The following is a 19931-nucleotide window of genomic DNA, read 5'->3' as shown; positions in this document are numbered from 1 at the left end:
ACGTGCACATGGGAAATAATACACTGTAGTAACATTTTAGTCAGTCCACATTAACACTTCTTATGCAGGCGATTTTTAGCTGTAATGATAAAAGTGTGTATTTCCTTTTAGGCATAATACCGGTGTGATATTGCAAACTTTCCATCACTTTCATCTCGTTTTTGTATTCCCCCTTCCCATTTTATATTTTTTTTACAAACCTGAACTAGACACAGAGAGAAGGAAAGGAAAAAAGATTGAACACCATTTCACCCCACCCTCGTTTTGAAAATATAGCAAAGGATCAGGCCGCAACTAGGGGGGGGGGGGTGGGTGGGGTGGCAGGAGGGTCTTGTGCCTCAGGCACTGGACCCAAGAGGGCATGAATTTGAATCTGACGCTTCTCCTCCAACATTACAAGGGGGGCGTCAAATGCTTGCCCCGGGTAACCAAGCATCTAGTTGCGGCCCTGCAAAAGGATTATACATTTGGCAACTTTCTGCAGCTGAATAACGAGTTCCATATTAAATTTCAGGCAAGGTTAGACTGAGATCTCAGTCCCCCGCTCGCAATGTGATAAGTCAGTAAACATTTTGCTAGTGATTTTCCAACAGCAGAGCAAGAAACCTCTTGAGCATCTGAAAAAGTTTATGGATTAGAAATGATCTTTCTATTACTGTGTAATCAATAATGCTTGACTTGGAAAAATGTGTGTGCAAACTTATTTAGGAATCTTCAACCCAAATGAATGTAGGAAGATATTTTACTAAGTACAAATAATAAACAATATATATAGTTTACAATATATATATACAATATAGTTCAATTTATAAATTGAACTATAAATGTTTAAGCCTACATAAAATTTTGAGAGTTAAAGTATTAAATAACAAATTTTTACTCATATTTTGATATTAGTCCAAAAAAAACTGATGCAAAACATCAATTTTTTTGTTAAAAGGTTGTAAAAATTGCTGCATAAGTGGGCAACAGAGAAAAATCTTTGGGTATAAGAATCATCTGAATATAAGAATCAAAATGGGTGAACCGAATACAATTCTTATAATCTGCGGTTACTGTACGTTGTATATTCTTAATCCGGTTGAAACCAATTTGGATCATGGTATTAATCATTAACTCGGCAGAGAAGGATGTAACACCCATATTCGGCAAATATTCAAGATTTTCCAGAACTTTTCTTGAAAATACTTGTATTTTACATTTAAAAAAAAAGATGAAATGAATGAATTTTGCATTCAATAATTTCAAGATGCGATAAGAAATAAATCACAATGAAAAATTTCAGATTCGTCATAAATACCATACATTTTTTTTTTTTGAGAACATGGCAGAATTTGTAAATATAGGAAGAAACAAATTTTCCGTTGATCGCAACTTCATTGATTGATTCATACATTTTATAATAAGCCTGAGAAAAAATAAAGTCAAAATTTGTATCCTCATTAATTATGGCTTTATCCACGATTCAGGACACAATGAGTGAAAAAGGTATTTTTTTTAATGTATATCACAATATATTATCTTAATTTACATAATTTACAAGCGTTTTTTTTTTCGTGTTCAATTTCAAAATAGTGAGTGTCGAATTTGCAACCACATCAGTTTCATGACAGAAGGAAGGAAAATTATATCCGTTTGTGTGCTTCTGATTTTTTTAATGCAGAATAGGGAACATTGTATTGCTTATGAAATAATTTATACTGATATCTCAACTACCAGCGATGTCACAGATGAACTATAACTAACTCGACGAATGCTCATAATTTTCAAAAAGACCAAGGTTAGGGTGGCCAGATCATACAACTGTGAGACCAGGAGGGATCTCTATAAGAACTGGGACACATAGTAGAGTCTTGAGATAATTCGGAGTCTCGAAATGTCAAGGTTCCGGATAATCCGAGGTGCTCTGATTACTCGAAATTCCCTTTTCAAACATAGGGGGCCTGAAGGCCTCCCCATGAATGTGTTTCGAGCCCCTGTTAGTCTCACTTATAAAGAGGCAGAGCCATAACTAGGATTTTTGCCGTCCCCCATAACTAAAATTTTATAATTTTATAACGTGTTCTTTGTTTCACCCTAAATTTTGCCACCCAGGACAGTTGCCCCCTCTAGTTCCGGTCCTGTACAGAGGCCACCAGTCTTAGCAGTTGTGTAATGAATAAAGAACAAAACAGGTAAGAGTATGTTTAAGTTCGGACAGAGCCGCCTGTAGCAAGTACAGCTGCACTTGCAATAGTGGGTATACTTGCAATACCTGTATAATAATAATAAAAAATTATTAAAAAATATAAGTTTGTACAGCAAAGCAAACTGCTCCAGAACCATGAAAATGTTCGGAACATTCAGAATAATATTACAAATTATAGAAAATCATTTGTTCCACAAAGGAACCTGAGATTATTTTTGCACTGGGCCGATCTGGTCTGATAGGGGTTGTCCTGAGTTTGAGTACCAAGTTGGCCACTCTGTATCGTTGCAATGTGTAACATACGCAAATTTTTCAAACTTGCGGCTGTGTTGACGACAGTCCCATGGATTTGAAGCTAATAAACACGTGGGTAGTTTGAAATTTCATAATATAATTGTTCTGCTGACTAAATAAAGCAAAATAATATGATTATGCAAATTCCAAACCGAGTCAAACAGGGCCCCATGCATTTATTAGCAAAAAACCGAGACATCTGGTCACCTTAATCCAGGTCACTTAACAAACTGAGTCGTATGGACCCAGGATAGTTATGATAGATAATAGAGTGACATCACTGAATCACTGTTCCCTGGATTCTAAGAAGACATTTGTAACACACGACACTGCAGACATTTAAACTGTGAGGTATTGTCTTATTGACCATAACATACAAACAATAAACCATGATAACAATGAAGACTTCTCGTTATTAGTACATAATTATCTAAGTAGATTATTATTTCTGTTTCTAGAATAATAAAACAGGAATTTCTAAGCCTTTTTTGAGCACATCATTCTAAAGTTTCAAAACAAAAATAAATTTTTTTTTTAGATGCAAAATACTGATGTGGTTGCCAATTTTATCAAACCTTCATGCATAGTACAGTGCGATATAATACTGAGAGCACCAACAAGTATGGAATTACGAGGCTTCCATTGCTATATAAGTAAAACTATAACTATGATCTTATGCGAGTTTTCTTCTTCTTTTTTTGGTAATATACGGCGTAATGTATATGTATATATATATGTGGGAGAAAAGACCCATTAACCCATATTTACAAGTTTCCATTCAACAGTTAAAATATATATATACCATATTTACATTGTAACTGACGTAACACTACAGCTGCAGGTTATCACTCTGGCTGTGCAATAGAACGTAATAGACACAAAAAGACCTCGAATTATACAAAACTTACACACACATTCATTAACACCCAGAAGGCACTTACATAATAAAGACAACACAAAAGAAAAAAAAAAAAGAGATAAATACATATTTCTTTTTTTCTGGACTTTGAAAAAGCACACACAAGAAAGAAAGAAAACAATGATCAACAGCACGGGTACAATCAAAAAATATCACCGACAATAAATCAATTTACGTAAAACAGCCTAATAAAGTCAGTCCGTACTTTGTCATATTTAAAAAAGACTATAAGGCAACCTAAAACCCTTATGGCAATGCTTTTCTGTCATACATTTGTGTCGGTATGGTACAAGTTATTTGTCCTCATTGTTAGTCAGACAGTTCATTGACCGAAAACAGGGATTTCGACCCGAAAGGGACACAATTTTAATGAGAAGATTTGCTGTAATTTTCGAACTGTAGCACATTTCTAAAGCAAAGTATTCAGATTATTACTATTCAGAAGCAAAGATGAAGCAATGGATTTTAACATAAAGATGGTATAGTGATGGCCTTTATATATTACGGCATATTATCGCGATTGATCAATAAAAGTCACTAGGAACGAGCGTTTTATAATTAAGAAACATGCTACAAACAAAACACATGGAATGAATGAACGTCAATTTAGAAAAGTGCAGAAGATTAACCCTTCAATATAACTTCCTGATTTTTCAAGTTTTAACACAATCTTTTGCTGCTCATCAACCAAACACATATACAGTACATAAAAATATGTACACCCATTCACGTACATTAATATTCACTTGCACTGTCGGTTTTAGTAATCAGTAAAAATTTAAAGCTTGCGTAAAGCCATAAACAGGGATATTTTCAATTTAAATTTTCTTTAAACTTATCGTCAAGAGTCGGAAAATATATAATTGAAACAAAACTGAAAGAACGTTCTCGTAAAATTATGAATTTCAATCACAAGTATATTGCCAATGTATCGGGATAAAAAAGGACTGCTTCTGGCTGTTTGGCTAATTATACTATTTTGAAAAAAATAAAAGAGGGCGATAAAATAATATAAGAACGCTATTGGGAGTCATCGTTATCAATAGAGATGACATTTTGTACCAGTTTTTAAGTATATGACTATATACTATAAAAGATAAAAACTCAGCTTTTTTTTATTTTCCCATTCAAAAATGTCTAAATATTCATGTAACGAGGAGTTGAAGAAATTGAATTATTACAAGCTATTTCTAGATATAGATGCTAATTATTATTATAATTTTTTGTACACTATATACTTCCAAGGTCTTTTTTTTCCACCTAAATTTTAGGAAAAGAGTAAATCTGATATATGTATATTCTATGATCGTAGCTAATGAGCTAAAAAGGCATATAAGTAAGTTTAGGCAAAAGCTAAGATATCTTTTTTTGTCAAGTAGAAGATATATATATATATATATATGTATATAATAGAATGTATATAAGTATATAATATAATTATCAACAACATGTTTTTTTTTCAACCTGCGCCTATAATACAGGCTAGGAAAAAAATTGGCAATTGGCAAATGTACTTTGAAAAAGACTCACTTTTTTTTTCACACTGTTTACAAAGCTTAATCATGTTACAACAGTGATAGATAACATGATAATTAATAGATAGTTTACGCAAACACGATCAACATGATCAGAATAGACTCACATAAAAACATTCAATATAATTAACAGTAGTTTTTTCTTTGAGGGGAAAAAAATTAATGTCACGTGTATGAGTTGGAAATGAGAAAACATTTTTTTCCCCTTCATGAATAAGGTTTAGAAACAAATGCCCGATATTTTTCCTCTGTTGTTAAAAGACAAAAAAAAAAGTAATTTATAATGAAATTTTGAAAAACATGTTAAGGCCTCGCTTAAAAAAAAGTATGAGGTTTGCCATTTTTACAAACTTAGAATCTAATAAATACAGTCAAACCTTGATAACTCGAATGTACAACAGCTGACGGGAAACTTCGACCTATCATTAGTTCGACTTATTGGAAATTCTGATTACGAAGAAGCAAAAAAAAGGATTTTTTAAAATAACAACAGTGTTATTTACGAATGTCTTATCAGTAAAAATATCAAACTACTGGATTCAAAGAAATTGGTAATGACAAATTAGTCTAACCTGTAATTATTAAATGATAATATTGAAGAAAAAAACTATTTAAACATGGATATACGTATTATGAGTATAGAAACCTATACACAATATTTGCATAGATTAAACTTATAAAGAGAAAACAAGATTGTATTATATAAAAAAAAATATGCAGAAATTTTTCATTTCTTTTCATTTCATTCACATTGGAAGAAAGTCTTGCATTAATAATGCCAATATTTTTCAAAATCATTGATACAGTACTCTGAGGGATGTCTTACATTTTCAAAAACAAAATTTTCTAGGGGTTTGAATTCATCCCAATTTTTTGTTAATAATTTGATCTTTTTTGTTTCAAATCTTACTTCTACATTTTTGAAAAAAAGTCCACACGCCGTCACACACACAATCAAGATTTGTTCTGATGTTTCAACACTGTAGTCAATTGCAACTAAGCTCAAAGGAGATATTGAATGTGATCAGTCATGCTACAAAAGATTTGCTAGCATAGGTCAATTCATGACCAAGTCAATTGGTCAGTTTATCTACAAAACTGGAGAAGGAAAGGCAGGGAGAAGAAAAAAAAATCCTCGAATTATGTATGCCACACCATTAATTCTTCACTGGGAGGCTAGATGCAATTTTTAAAATATTCATATCACACCCGAAAACTTTTAACACTGGAAATAATGTTGAAGGTCCTGGAGCAGAGAGAAAACTTCGACTCTAAAGCAGATATTTGAGTTATCAGAGTTTGACTTATCATGTATTAACTATATTTGCCATGTTTAAATCACCAAATCAAGATGATGTCAAAGTATGCATGGATGATTATATCACATCCTCTTTGTTGTTCCCTCCTCTCTTGTTGTTCACATCCCTCAATAGACATACCAACAAGATAAAAAGCTACTCAAGCTGTTTGGCAGATATATAGCAGAGCTAGTTCTCTTCCTTGTTCTGAAATTACTCCAAAGCTAAGTTAGCACCTTTTTGCTCAATTAAGTGGCTGGCATCATCATGGGTCAACAATCAAGAATGAAGTCTGTATCTACACACATTTGTCGGGTTTGGCTTGCAGTTCTCTGCCATGATAGGACCACAGCAGTTGTAGTGATTATGCTACTACAAATAAACCTTATATGCATCTCATGAACTTTGACAAATTTGTGTATACCGGGAATTGTATATACAATAAGACCCCCCCCCCCACCCACCAATACGGGACAAACATGGGACCAGCCTCTTTGTCCTTTAAACAAAAGTGTTCCTATTCAACGGACACGGATCAGGACATCAGTTGCTTAAACAGATGTGTCCCTTATCTAGAGTGTCCTTTAAATGGAGGTTTGGCTGTATACATGTCTGACATATTTATGAATGTTTAAGATGTGTGCTGTGTGTTTGAAATACTACTACTTAACCGTCCATGCACCTCATAAATATTCTTCTGGGGAATTTATAATGAATTGGAACATGCAAGAATATGTACTCTGAGTGTATGTGTGGCTCTAATATAAGGTTCTGCCATCTGCCTTCCACGTTTTGAAAGGAAAATGACAAATGTCTGAATTGAATGCCATTTGAAATACTGCCATCTTTCATTTAAATTGAAATTGGAAGTGGCAGGAGCTTGAAATATAGCAATCACTAATTTTTTCTTTGGGTGTCCCACATCCTGCAACAATAAGATTAAACAATAAGACAAACTAATAAACAATAAGATTTTGTTAAAGGAGAGGCTAGCTGACATTCCTACCTCAAAGTTAGAAAATTATAAAAAACCATGTTCTCAACTAACCACTACTATACTTCCGGCAAAATCAAACACAGACTCACATTTATACAAGGCCATCATGATATCCAAACCACCACCCAGTGTTAAGGCCATCTTAACGGCATCATCTGTCCCCCCCCCCCCTCCCGACAAAGTTGTGTTCTCAGGCCAGACGTACCACACACATAATGAAAAATGATAGTATCACAGTGCTAGATTTCATTATCATGGAGACCCCTGGACCGTGTCCTGGTGGGCCAGTGCACTGAGATGAGCAGGGGCATAGCCAGAAATTTCGTTCGGGGGGGGGGGGGACCAAAGTGACAGAACAATGGATTTGGCCATCTTTTTCCCTTTTTTCGGTCATTTTCTCACATTTCGGGGGGGGGGGACCAGACCCCCTAGTCCCCCCCCCTCGCTACGCCCTTGGAGATGAGCCTACCTAAAGGTCAAGGTAGTTTAACTATATCACTGCAAAATGCAGCAGGCTAAGTAAATTAGATGAACAAATGCTAACTCAGTTAACAAAATCAAATTGAATGGAGCTTTCAAGTTGAATGAAGCTGAAGTTTTACGTAAAAACTCTTAAAAAAAGACTGCCAAAAAGTCAGAGAAGCTTTCATCTTGTTGAACATGGGGCAGAACAGATTTACACAGTTAACTAATTTCTGTATGATACACAAATCAAGTTTCCACTATTTGCTGAGTAAAAGGGTCCCGTGTTTGTGAGAAAAAGAATTCAATGTTTTTACATTCTTCGCATGTTCAAGCATGCATTGGTGAATGGTGGGCTTATTTATTTATTTTTTTGAAGAGTTAAAATTTGAGTAAGAAAGAAAAGCAGCTGCCGTTTACACCTGTTTACCTCACATCACAAAACAATAATAAAGATACAGTCAAGCCCACTTATAACAAAATCGGATATTACAAAGCATCAGTTTTTCGAATTTTTTCCCATCTAAGTGAACCCACAATACCAAAATAATGTTGAAAATATCGTCTATAACAGATTGTCGTATTTATGAATATACATCGGATTTCACAAAGTTTTTGGCAAAGAATGGAATTTTATTCATAGGATTAAGTTCCATAAAATAGTATGGTCCTAATGTGAAGTACTACTATATTATTAAGAGGAAAGACTATGAGTGTGTTCTTTTAGAGCCATCTATAGCTACAGATAGCTCTGGTTCTGTTCATTGTTAGAACCGCTGGAATAAAAAGGGATCAGCATAACCACAATTTAGCTCACGTCAGCATTTTTGTCTTTGTAAATATCAGAACCATTGAAATGCTTGTAACAGTTTGACAGACCATGTGCAGCAGTGGTTCTTGAACTTTTGCAACCTATGGTGCCTTTGAGTTAGTTCTAATATAAAGTAGACCCACTTGAAAACACTCAGCAGGCACACACCAATATCAGCAGCTTGCCTCTGACATAGGTTGGGGATGCCCCATAGAACCGCACCGCACAGTTTGAGAACCACTGACGTCAGTATTTGGGCCTAACATTTTACTGAAAACCATGTAAATATTGTTATTATTTTGTGACATATGTGAATAATTTTCATTTCAAGTCTCTGTAAGCACCACTTTTCACATATTTGAGTACCATAGGTTGAGAAACTCTGCTTTAAGTGGATTCCTCTCGTTATACATGAGTATTTATGATGAGAGTATTCACTATATCACTGCATGTAGTACATGAGTATTACGGTTATAACGGATATTGGATATAGCCAATGTTTTCCACTTTCCCGTGCAACTTCGTTATATCAGGCTCAACTTTAGATCGATAACAATTGACTTGCCTACATTTGACATTATTTACTAAAGACATAAAATGTAACTCATATCACTGATTATAAGCTTTGTGGAACATCAATTTTACTGCTTTGATAATGAACTCTTCCTTAACCTCTTAAACTGCGATTTACTTTCAGGCAGCACTGCTTAGACATACAATTTCATGGCGGGATGGACTCACTCGTCATTTCAGTTCAAGGGGTTAAGCAAGTATTGAAATTAATTGAATGGAACTGAACGAGTCTTAATACAGAAATGGCAAACCTCACGGATAATAACATTGATGCAACGAATCTCATCTTTAACCTAAAAAAACCATTCCAACAACAACAAGGATCAACAACGATGATTATTAGAATGTGCATTGGAGAGAAAAAAAAAATTTAAATTCAATTTTTTTTTCAGTGAAAAAGTTGAAAAATTCTACAAGTTTATCATCTCTACCATTATTTGACATCATTTCCACATTTCTTTCAATCATCAAAACATCCTTTTCCTGTCCCCCTCCCCTTTATCCAGAATTCTCTCATAAGTTATTCTTAAGCTAGATATCATCGGCTTTATTCCATAATATGCCAAAACAATAAATATAGTTTTCTAATGTCTTTTCTTCTCAAACTACTTAGAAAAAAAAAAAAGATGGAGGAAAAATGTCGAAAAAACACTAGTATATTGGACAGTTTCAGAGAAATGTCATTTCTCACAAATTGGTAATGCACAAAGCTTTGAAAAAAAAGCACGAGCTTGAAAAATTATCACATTATACAGTCGACGCTTGTTATAACGATCCCACGTTATACCAACCATTCCATTAAAATGACCGGTAGGAAAAGTTCCAAATGTTTTCATACAATGATTAATGATTATCATATATGTTTTACTTTGGATATAACGACCCTCCCAATATAACGTCCATTTTCAACGGGACGAAGGGTGGGGGGTGTGGTTATATATAGCATCGACTGCATTATTAATACAAACATAATAATCACGCTTCATTTCATTACATCTATAGGTATGATACAGGTTCTCCTAATAATTATTTTATGATTGTACAATGGTATAAATATGAGTTATGAAATTCTAGAAGATTAATTACGAATATATAATCCCATTTAATTTTTACTGTTTTTCACTGAATGACTAATTTCAGATAATTTTTACTCAGACCTCTGTAAGTGGATAAGACAATAAATTAGTTTACCAGATGTTAAGCATAAAGATTTGTAATGAATATTGCAGAAATATACTTTTTTTTTCCAAAGCGATGTGCAAGACCGATCAAACAACAGCAAATGCAATTGGGCTGAACATAGTAGCCCTTTTCCGACCAAGGAAATACAATCAATCACCAATATAACCACTTTCCCCTTGCAAGATCACAAAAAAATTGACGCATCTTTCACTGTATAACACAGGCATTGAGTAAGTTACTGAAAAAGTTTCCACTGCTTCCAACAGGGGTGCTGTTTCCGTCGAGTCCACTATCTTCCCTCCTGGCGTGTTGGGCTTGCCCGGCTTCGATACCTGATGTGTTGATGAGTTCAGCGGCTCCGGATGCACTGGAGGCTCCACATGCAGTGGGACTCCTGGCAGTGGGCATGACGGAGTCCCTCTGCCCCATTAGTCACCTCTGCAAGGGTTGCCGTACTGGTTTGTTATCGAGGATCTTCTCGATTTCGTTGATTAATGTTGATGACAACCTTGGAACGAGCTATCAAAGCCAAAAAAAAAAAAACATAAAATGTAGACAAAATCATTAAGTAGGTATGAATATACTGTCAGCTTGTTTAATTTTTTCAGCGAAAAATTGTTTTCACATACCATAAAAAATAACGATAATGTGACTACAATGAAACAGAATGCTCTATGGATCACTTCTACACTTGAAAAAGGTGGTTTCAAGCTGCAGTTCATGGACCCCTGTGGGTCTGTGGGATCATTTTTGCTCACAATCATTGCATGAATGACACATTTTGTGCTGTGAAATCTTAATATATTTAATTTTTTATGGCATGCAATTTATAAAGAACAATAAATTTTGGATTTTTGTGGGTGGGTGGCTTCAAAACAGAGATTCAGATGGTACAAGGTCAGTATGGAGAACAGAACTTCACTACAAGGGGTCTATGGTGTATTGACCTGCACTATGGGGGGGGGGGGGGGTCCCCACAGGGACAGATTAACCATTAAGCAAAATAAGCGCGTGCTTAGGGCAAATACTATATTACAGCGGTTCTTAACCTTTTTTGACCCCCAGAGCCTTTTCTGGTGTATAATTGCTATGATAGAGCCCCGTAGGCCTATTTTTTATTTATTCACCAAATTTACTGACTTATTTTTATATTATTCAAAAATATGAATAGGTTTTTTGCAAATTTACTGGTTTTTTGTTTTCCTAGAGTGGCCGCGAGGGGTCCGCAGAGCACCGGTTGAGAACCGCTGCTATAGTGCATTGTTTTTAAATATGGGTTTTTTCGCTAGCATCTCAACAATGCAGTAGAAAATTGTAAAATTTTAAGAGCAGTTGTACAATTGAGGATTTTTATCGAAAGGTTGACCACAGGGCCGTAACTGAAAGAGGGGAGAGGGTTCCCCGGATGTTTTGGGTCAGGAAGGGTGTTGAAGTGTTATGTTTTCACTATGTTTCTGTTAAAAGTTATGCAGGAGGGGTTGTCAAAATAGATACAGATCCCCAAGTGACAGAAAACGTTTTGCGACCACAGTTGTGGCCTTGAAGGTGACACAAAAACAGAGAAACTCATATGTTAGAGCTTAGTCTTTGAAATGAGATTTCACTCTATTTCCATAAAGTAAGCCCAGAGCCGTCTCAACAGCATCATAGGCCCTTCCCAGGTAAAATAACTTTTTCTGAGGCCTGGCCCCCCTCCTCCACTTAGTTCTATATCTGCATACAAATTTGCATACTTACTTCCTCCAAAATTTTAACTAGATCAAATTGTTATAAGGCCTTCCCAGCACCCGTGACATCATAGGCTCTGGGTAAATTGATTCTTCTGAACTTGGGAAGAGGGGGGGGGGAAGAGCCTAAAATCACTTGAGTGCTTAGGGCCTTTATATGGATTAATCTGGCTCTGGATCCACAACTTGTCTGTGTGTGAAAAAGGTTAGGAAACACTGTGTTAAAGAAACAAATAATAAATACCCTTTAAAACTTATTCTTGATGTGCAAAAAAAAAAAAAAAATTACACTTTTACTTTTGTTACTTTCATATTTAGTAATTTTCAATGAAATATCATTAGATTTTAGAAATTTCCAGAAAAGACAAAGCTCTGATTTAGGTGAAATATCACCTTCATGAAATAGCGCCAAATCTAGCATTCATGTCATTGAGCCCACTGGTGGAAAATATATAAGGATCACCTGAAGTGCTTGTAAGTGCTCATAGAGCTGCTCAGGTGTGGATGCTCCAACTAACACGCAATGAATATTCTCATTTCTTAGGCACCACGCTGTGAAAGGAAAAGAAATCTATGCTATAATATCATTTTGCATGATATCAAATGACATTACAAACACATGCGCTAATATGCTATGAATAAAAATAACACATTATAATCAATTCAAATTACCTGTAACATGATTATAATAGGCAATGAAAGTCTGAGATTCGATTTTGCCTGAAACTTACAATGAGACTTATACTTCTGGTTTTTATTTGATTGATCGATTTTTAGGTTTATTTTGTGAAAGTTATATCTTATGTAATTATATCCAAAACTGCGGGGGGGGGGGGGGGCAAAACCCCTGCCGCATTCCGTGGTCAATCCCCCTTTTTCTTTCATCATATCTTATTTATTTCATTCCACTTCATCACACTGCTATGGAAAGTGACATGTGGGAGCACCAGCTTAATGACAAATTTTATAATGCTGAAGCAATAAAAACAAACAAACCAATGAGATTCATGAAGGACCCTCCGCAATGAGAACCTGTCAACTTCCATATCGGGACCTCCAACCCGGAGCTCTGTTAGACTTCCTCTCTGTGAAGGGCACGATAAATTTTCATTTGTATTCATTTTTCCAATTAATGAAATTCAAGCCCCCCCCCCCAAACCAAGAATCCGAGACCCAATGCACAGACTTTTAGTGGAGGCCCCAGACTGGGATTTATCTCAGGCTCCTGCTATTGCTAACTTTACAATGTTAACGCAACAAAAACAATGAGATTCATCAAGGACCTCTGAAATGAAACCAGTCAATTTCCCCTATGGGGACTTCTAACCTGGAGCAATCTTACTTTCCCCCGTAACGAGGATAAAAACAAACTTCATTTATATTTATTTTATCAACAAATAAAATCCAGGGCTACACACCACATCTTGGGTAAAAGGGAACCAGGTCCCAAGGGGCAGATATTTTATGGGATCCTAGACTGAAATTTATAGTGGAGCTCTTTCTATTGCAAATTTATGTTGTTAAAGCAGCACACAAGAAGCAATCAGATTCACCCCAGACTTCCAGAAACCTGTTAACTCTCCCTCCCCCCCAGGGTGACACCATGAAAAAATCTTATTTTCAAGGACTAAACCAACGAATTAAATCAGGACCCCCATGCTGTGTTACCCCCACCAAGGTGGACACCCTCACATGGATTCTAATGGAACTCATCCGGGGTCCTTCAGCTGAATCCTTGTCGGACTTCCATATGAGAGCCATGAACATTACAATTGTACCAATAGATACCAAGGGTACCTACATGGGGGAGGGGGGATTTAGTGCACATCCTATGAATACATGGTTGGTGCATTACATGCAAATAATGTTTAATTCATGTAGTTGCACATGGAAGGGAGAGAGTTAACAGTGTTTTATCTACAATACAGGAGGCGTCATTGAAGGTATCCATCAAAGTCCCCGCCCTGGGTACCTGGACACTGTATGGTGGGAACAGTGGTGATCCATACACATACATACATTCAAGCTTTTCCCGGGCTTTGGCCATCCTCTAAATATTGATCCCTATGATTTGGGGGGGGGGGGGAGAGTCTCACTACTTTGGCGTATTTTTTGGTTTATAATTATGGCATTCATAATTAGTCATAATTTACTATTATGGTTAGGTATGGAAACCCAAATGATCAAAGGAATCTGAATATTGATACCTAAGTGATCCATATATAGGGGACGGCCAATGCCTGGGGAAAGTCCAAAATTTGGACATTGGCCAGATCAACTGGGCCAGTCAATTCACAAAATGACCACCTGCTGGCGTTGGCAGTAACATATTTATACATATACTATGTATAAATATGTATGGGAGCATACATACTAGTATATATATACTATGTATAAATATATACAGTAAAATCTCGATAAGTCGTTACCTCAAGTTATTGAAAAATTATGATGGCTTAAGCGACGTTCCGCCAGTTTTAATGTGCGATGTTATGAAAATCGTATAAATTTGAAGTAATATGACATTTATTAAAGTATGAATCCAAATAACAATATATTAATAAAATTTAAAGATTGCGAAAGAAAAAATAATAGCAATTTATTAATCTATTTTATCTCTTATTACTTAAATTATAGTGGTGAAATGTATTGTACACTTTGATTTATACTAGTAATTTTTAATTTATAGACTGACAGAGCAACTGTTTGAATAAGTAGCTTTTTTTCATGACAGAACTCTCTATTGCACATTAATTTTACATATACATCAAATTTAATTTTAGTGTTTGAATTCTTTATCAGTAGTTCATGATGCAACTACAAAAGTAATCTTGAACACTTTTGATTTGGTGGAGGGGCCCTGGGCAGGGAAAAGTAAACAGAAGACCTCAACTTGGGAAAGAATGTCTAATTTTTTTCAACAAAGATATTTTGTTAAAATTTCAAGCCCTAAATTAGTAGAGTCCATGCTTTCTATGATTATTTATTATCCGTGCCCATTGCACTTTGACTTTAACTTGAGTAATTTGATGCTTTGATTTACATAATTTTTGATTTCCTTGCACTATATGTAATCTTTGATATATCAATAAATTTTGGTTTTGCCGGAGATGCCCTGCCCCCCCCCCCCGGGGGAAGGGGGAGTGCTTTCATTGCTTCTTGCGAGAGAGCCTGGGTGTCTTGCGGTTCCTCCAGTAGATCACAGGCAGAAATGAGATCTTTAGCTTGAACAGTCCCCAACGTTCCAAAAACCTTAGTCGGCAAATGAACTTCCCCAGCGTAACTTTCGTTACTTAAACTGTTCCGTTTGGGTATATGGTGACTTTTAAGCATATGGCAATGCTGTTAACAAACTCTTTTTTTAATGGGAGCCATAAAAATAGTCTGTTCTTCTTTCTCAAACTTTTTCATAGTGACGACTTAACCGAAATTAGCAACGAGTGAACAAGGTTTTAATAACATTGTGGTCTATGAGAGCTGGAAGGGTCTGAAGAAAAATGACGACTTAACCAGAGTGACGATTTATCAGGGTGATGACTTAATGAGGTTTTACTGTATATGGTTTTAGTACATTCATATAACTTGATCCTCAAAACAGGTTGAAAAGTTCCCAATATATTCAAAAGTTGAATGAAAACTTAACCCAAAATCGTAACCAATTACCATCCTATGTAATCGTCCCCAATTTCTGTCTCACAAAAATGTGACAGATTTCAGTTGCATAAAAACGGCTAGAAAAATGTGTCACTTTTTCAGTTTGTGATTGTATATTACAGAGTAGATATGTCTATCTACATGAAAACTCTTCGCATGCATACAAAGCTATCTAGTCATGGAAAAAAAAAAAATTAAAAACAGAAGCCAAGATCTTACCTATTGTAAGTTGTGTTGCTGTGCATCCCGTCTTCTCGGCTAGAGATGAAAGTTCCTGGAGTTTAGTATGGTGTCGTGGACTGCGACCTTCCTCTGCACAGCTACTCTTTTCATGGAGCATTGTGAAGTTCTATTTGAATTGAGGAAATAAAGGGAGAATCAGAATCAGAAAAATTCAATGCCAAAAGAATGAATACCTAAAATCTTCTCAAAAGAAACATTGTGAGACCTGAACCATCGTCTCTAGCAATAATTTTTTTTTCCCCTTGAAATGGAATTTTCCCTAATTAGATTGATTATATTTCCCTCCATCCAGAAACAACAAAACCACTTTAACCTAAATTTTACATATGAATGACACTCTAATACTCCCATAATTAATGATTTACAGCAAGGGTTCTTACGTATGATCGTAAGAACATATTACAATCGATCATTGCCAAATTTCGATATATATATATACCAAACGGGACCCTAAACAGCTATGAATGATAACAAACAATTATGAACTCACAAATAAATAATTTACTAATATGTTTTGGGTTCATTTCAATATTAATAACATGTTTTTATGGACTTTATTGTCACCAAAAAGTAGTCTGTTTTCTTTGGCTAAATATGGTGATTTTTGAGACACTTTTTCTCAGTCAAATACATCAAGGAAATAGACCTTTTTTGGATATTATGCCGAGGTGAACAAGGAAAGAAAAGTCACCTGGTCTCTGCTGGCAATCAAACCAGGTCCTCTTGCAAACCAGGCAAAAAATCATATACACCACTGGAGCATAATTGCCAACTGCTACTGAATTTCTATAGTTTCTATGGATTTCCATAATAAAATGTAATCTTCCGGCAATGAACACTGCCACTACGGAGAGCCTTGGTTCCAAGTTGACATGTATGTGTTACTGCCAAAGCCCGAAATCAGCCAGATCATGAATTGGCCAATGTCTGAATTTCAGGCTTTGGCCAGACAGTTTGCAAAGTGGCCAGAGTTCAATGGCCAAAGTCAGATAAAAAAAAGACACGATTCTGGATCATCGTCAGGTTGGCGTATATTTTTGTGTCCAGGTTACCCCAGTAGCACAACGATATTGTAAGGATATCGTACCGATACATCGGGAAAGAGGTCGGAAATTTTTACTTGTCCGATATCGAACGATAGAGTAAAAATGTATTCACTTAATGGATGCCAAAATATCGTTTTTTTCTCTAAAATAGTTTTACTCTAATTTTTACAACATTTCGTTTAGAAGGAGAATATTTTGTACGATGATTAGTGTCTCTTGAAATAATCCAAATATCTCTATGTCAAACTACGTAAACAAATGTACGCCATTTCTACGTCTAACGATATCAGTAATGACACTGAATGGTATCAAAATTTCTATGCTGTTCTATATCTGTGTGCTACTAGGGTAGTTATGGCAACCCATCAAACTGCAGTCACGATGCGGTAATAACTTTTTCTCCAAAAATATGGCAAAAAAACGATGGTCATATATAATTATTTTTATAGTTTTCTCTCAAATTTCACATTTTTTTTCAAACTTTGGCGAGGGATCTCTGGCTACTTTGGGAATTGGCTGGTCAAATCCAGAATCCTTACTAAAAATCAGACTTTGAATTGACTTTGTAAGAGTTTTTAATTCTCATCAGACTTTGTAATTCACAAAACTTTCTGCCATTTTGCGAATCGGCCATACTTCGGCCGAATTGCAATTTTGGCTTTTCCAGTAACATACACACAGAAGACACTACCCTACCTTCCTTATTCCAAGCGATGTGGCGAACGGCATTGGAGTAGAGGCATTAGTAAAAGGTATATTTCTTTGTAATGATTTTTGTTTAAGTAAATCTCACAAACCACTATTTCCTGCCATTGGCAATTTTTCAGAATTTTGAGCGATAGTTAGCTACTACACTTACCGTTGAAAATCTTTTGGCTGAAAATGGCACCTTTACTTGATTCTGATCATTTTGGGGTGTAATTTACAACTTTACTTGCATTTGAAATTTTTTTTGGCTGTAATTGACAACTTTACTTCAATTTAATAGTTTTTGGTTACAATTTGCAACTTTACTTTTTCTGGGTATTATTTGAGTATAATTTGCAACTTAACTTGCATTTGACAGCTGTTTGGGTGCACTTGGCAACTATACTTGCATCTGACAATTTTTAGAAATAATTAGTAATATCTCATAAGAATCCCAATTCCTTGTATTTTCATAAAGGTCAGTGCAGGTATTTATTGTGTTGTGTGTATTGATACTTTTCCAGTGGAACACCTTTCACGGGCTGAATGGGAACTCTTGGTAGGCTACATCTGGCACATGGGACGAAGGTTGTGCACCCTTGACCTAAACTAATTATGAAGAGCTTTTGCAAGTTATTTATATATAGCGATGCTCGTTATAACGACCTCACGTTATAGCGACCATTCCATAACAACAAGAATAAGTCCCAAACGTTTTCACAGAACAACTATCATAATGTTTTACTTTCGATATAACAACCCTCACAATATAATGTAAGTTTTTGATGGGATGAAGGGAGCCATTATATTGAGTGTTGACTGTATATACACAAGTCATGTTCCCTCTATTTTTTTTTCATATGTGCAGACCTGTTGTTTCTCAGCATGGCATTTACAACATAGTGAGATGCCCCAATGCATGCCAATGATGTATAATCTGATTCCATTTACACAGAAATATTTTCAGGGGGTTGTGTCTTAGAAGGAACATTCATATGAGTATTAGTCATTCGGGGATATTGGGAAGTTTTTTCTTTAAAGCTAAATCGCATTGCGGAAGCACTCAAACAAAATGCGCAGCAAAACAGTAAAAAAGACAAATAAAATAATTTCAGAAATCGTCAAGAGATCAGTGCAATGCTACTAAGCTAAAGCAAAGCTTCACTTTAAAGAAAATGGTGCAAAAAGTCTCCTTCAATACCAACCCTGACCTTTACAGACCCTCTTGACAGAAGATGGACCCCTTCGTCAAATTTTCCACCATACATTCCGAAGGCCTGAGGTGACCATGTCATTGTTCCTATTCCTAAAATTCAAAAACATACTACAGGGAAAAGAAATTGCTAATCAATTAAAAAATTTACTTTTTTCATACAAATGAGTGAAAGCAATCGTGTTAATTGAAACATGAAATGCAATTCAAAATTACATTTTTTGCACATAAGCAAAAAATACATCATTTACGATGAAAAATACAACTGTAATACACATTTAAATAATATAAAATATTTCTACTTTCCTGTTGAATTTAAATGACCTTCTCACAGCGACAATGCACAAGTTATTTTCTTAATGAATGTTTCATGCAGACAACAATATTGGTGATATTATTTTCTACCAAAGCATATTAAAAAAAGTATATGTCAGACTATGAGCGAAATCAAAACTTTATGGCTTCAATAAACTGGCACCAGTGTCGCACATGCATTTGAATGAAAAAAAAATCAAAAATTTCCAACAGCAGTTGTGTTTTAGTGCCAGAAAAATGCCACAATAAACTTTCCTTCCTTCACCACAAAATCAAACATTCTACTCGTGACATCTGGTTCCTCCTACCAAACTTATATTTCTCCTATTCTTTCATATACAAGGGAGGTCTGGGACCCTTCACACCTCTAGTAATATCGACAAACTTGAATCTATCCAAAATAAATCCACTCTTTTTTTTCACAAATGCTGGTCCTCTTTTAGTTCCATTTCCGATCTTAAACTCAAACTTAATCTCTACCCACTCGTTACTCACCAACTTATCTCTTGATTAGCCATGCTGACCATAAGGTTACCCATGGTCATCTAAATTTTAATACATCCTGTATTCTGACTAAGCCTTCGCATGCCTCCAATAGACTTGACAACTCCAATGAATTAAAACCTATTTTTGCCCCTATCGACTGTTTTAAATTCAGTTTCTTTCCCTATACCATAGTTGAATAGAACAAACTCTCCTCCATTATTGTTGACTTCCCATGGTCTCTGATTTCTTGTTCAATGTTACAAAATATCTATGTGCAAATCAACTGCATCCTTTTGCATAG

The 19931-nt window shown here is 35.4% G+C and overlaps 1 protein-coding gene across 5 annotated transcripts in view; it reads right to left on the bottom strand.

The window, feature by feature from the left end:
* Positions 1 to 304: 304 nt before the first annotated feature.
* Hk (potassium voltage-gated channel subfamily A regulatory beta subunit hyperkinetic) overlaps positions 305 to 19931 on the bottom strand; it is a 134088-nt gene continuing 114461 nt past the window's right edge. For 3 of the 5 annotated variants that reach the window (XM_089237728.1, XM_089237730.1, XM_089237729.1), the window contains exons 13-16: positions 18822 to 18922; positions 15860 to 15989; positions 12450 to 12538; positions 305 to 10778 (exon numbers count right to left, since the gene is read on the bottom strand). In XM_089237728.1, the coding sequence (XP_089093854.1) occupies positions 10692 to 10778; positions 12450 to 12538; positions 15860 to 15989; positions 18822 to 18922 (407 nt within the window). In that variant the 3' untranslated portion in view covers positions 305 to 10691. The remainder of the gene's footprint in view (positions 10779 to 12449; positions 12539 to 15859; positions 15990 to 18821; positions 18923 to 19931) is intronic. The other 2 variants (XM_089237731.1, XM_089237732.1) reach the window with 1 other exon arrangement.

The sequence above is a fragment of the Pholcus phalangioides genome, unplaced genomic scaffold (assembly GCF_987345545.1).
Source record: "Pholcus phalangioides strain wild (caught in Gottingen) unplaced genomic scaffold, Ppha-v1.0 ptg000010l_1, whole genome shotgun sequence".
Classification (NCBI taxonomy): Eukaryota; Metazoa; Arthropoda; class Arachnida; order Araneae; family Pholcidae; genus Pholcus; species Pholcus phalangioides.
This window is presented reverse-complemented; position numbering and strand designations above follow the sequence as displayed.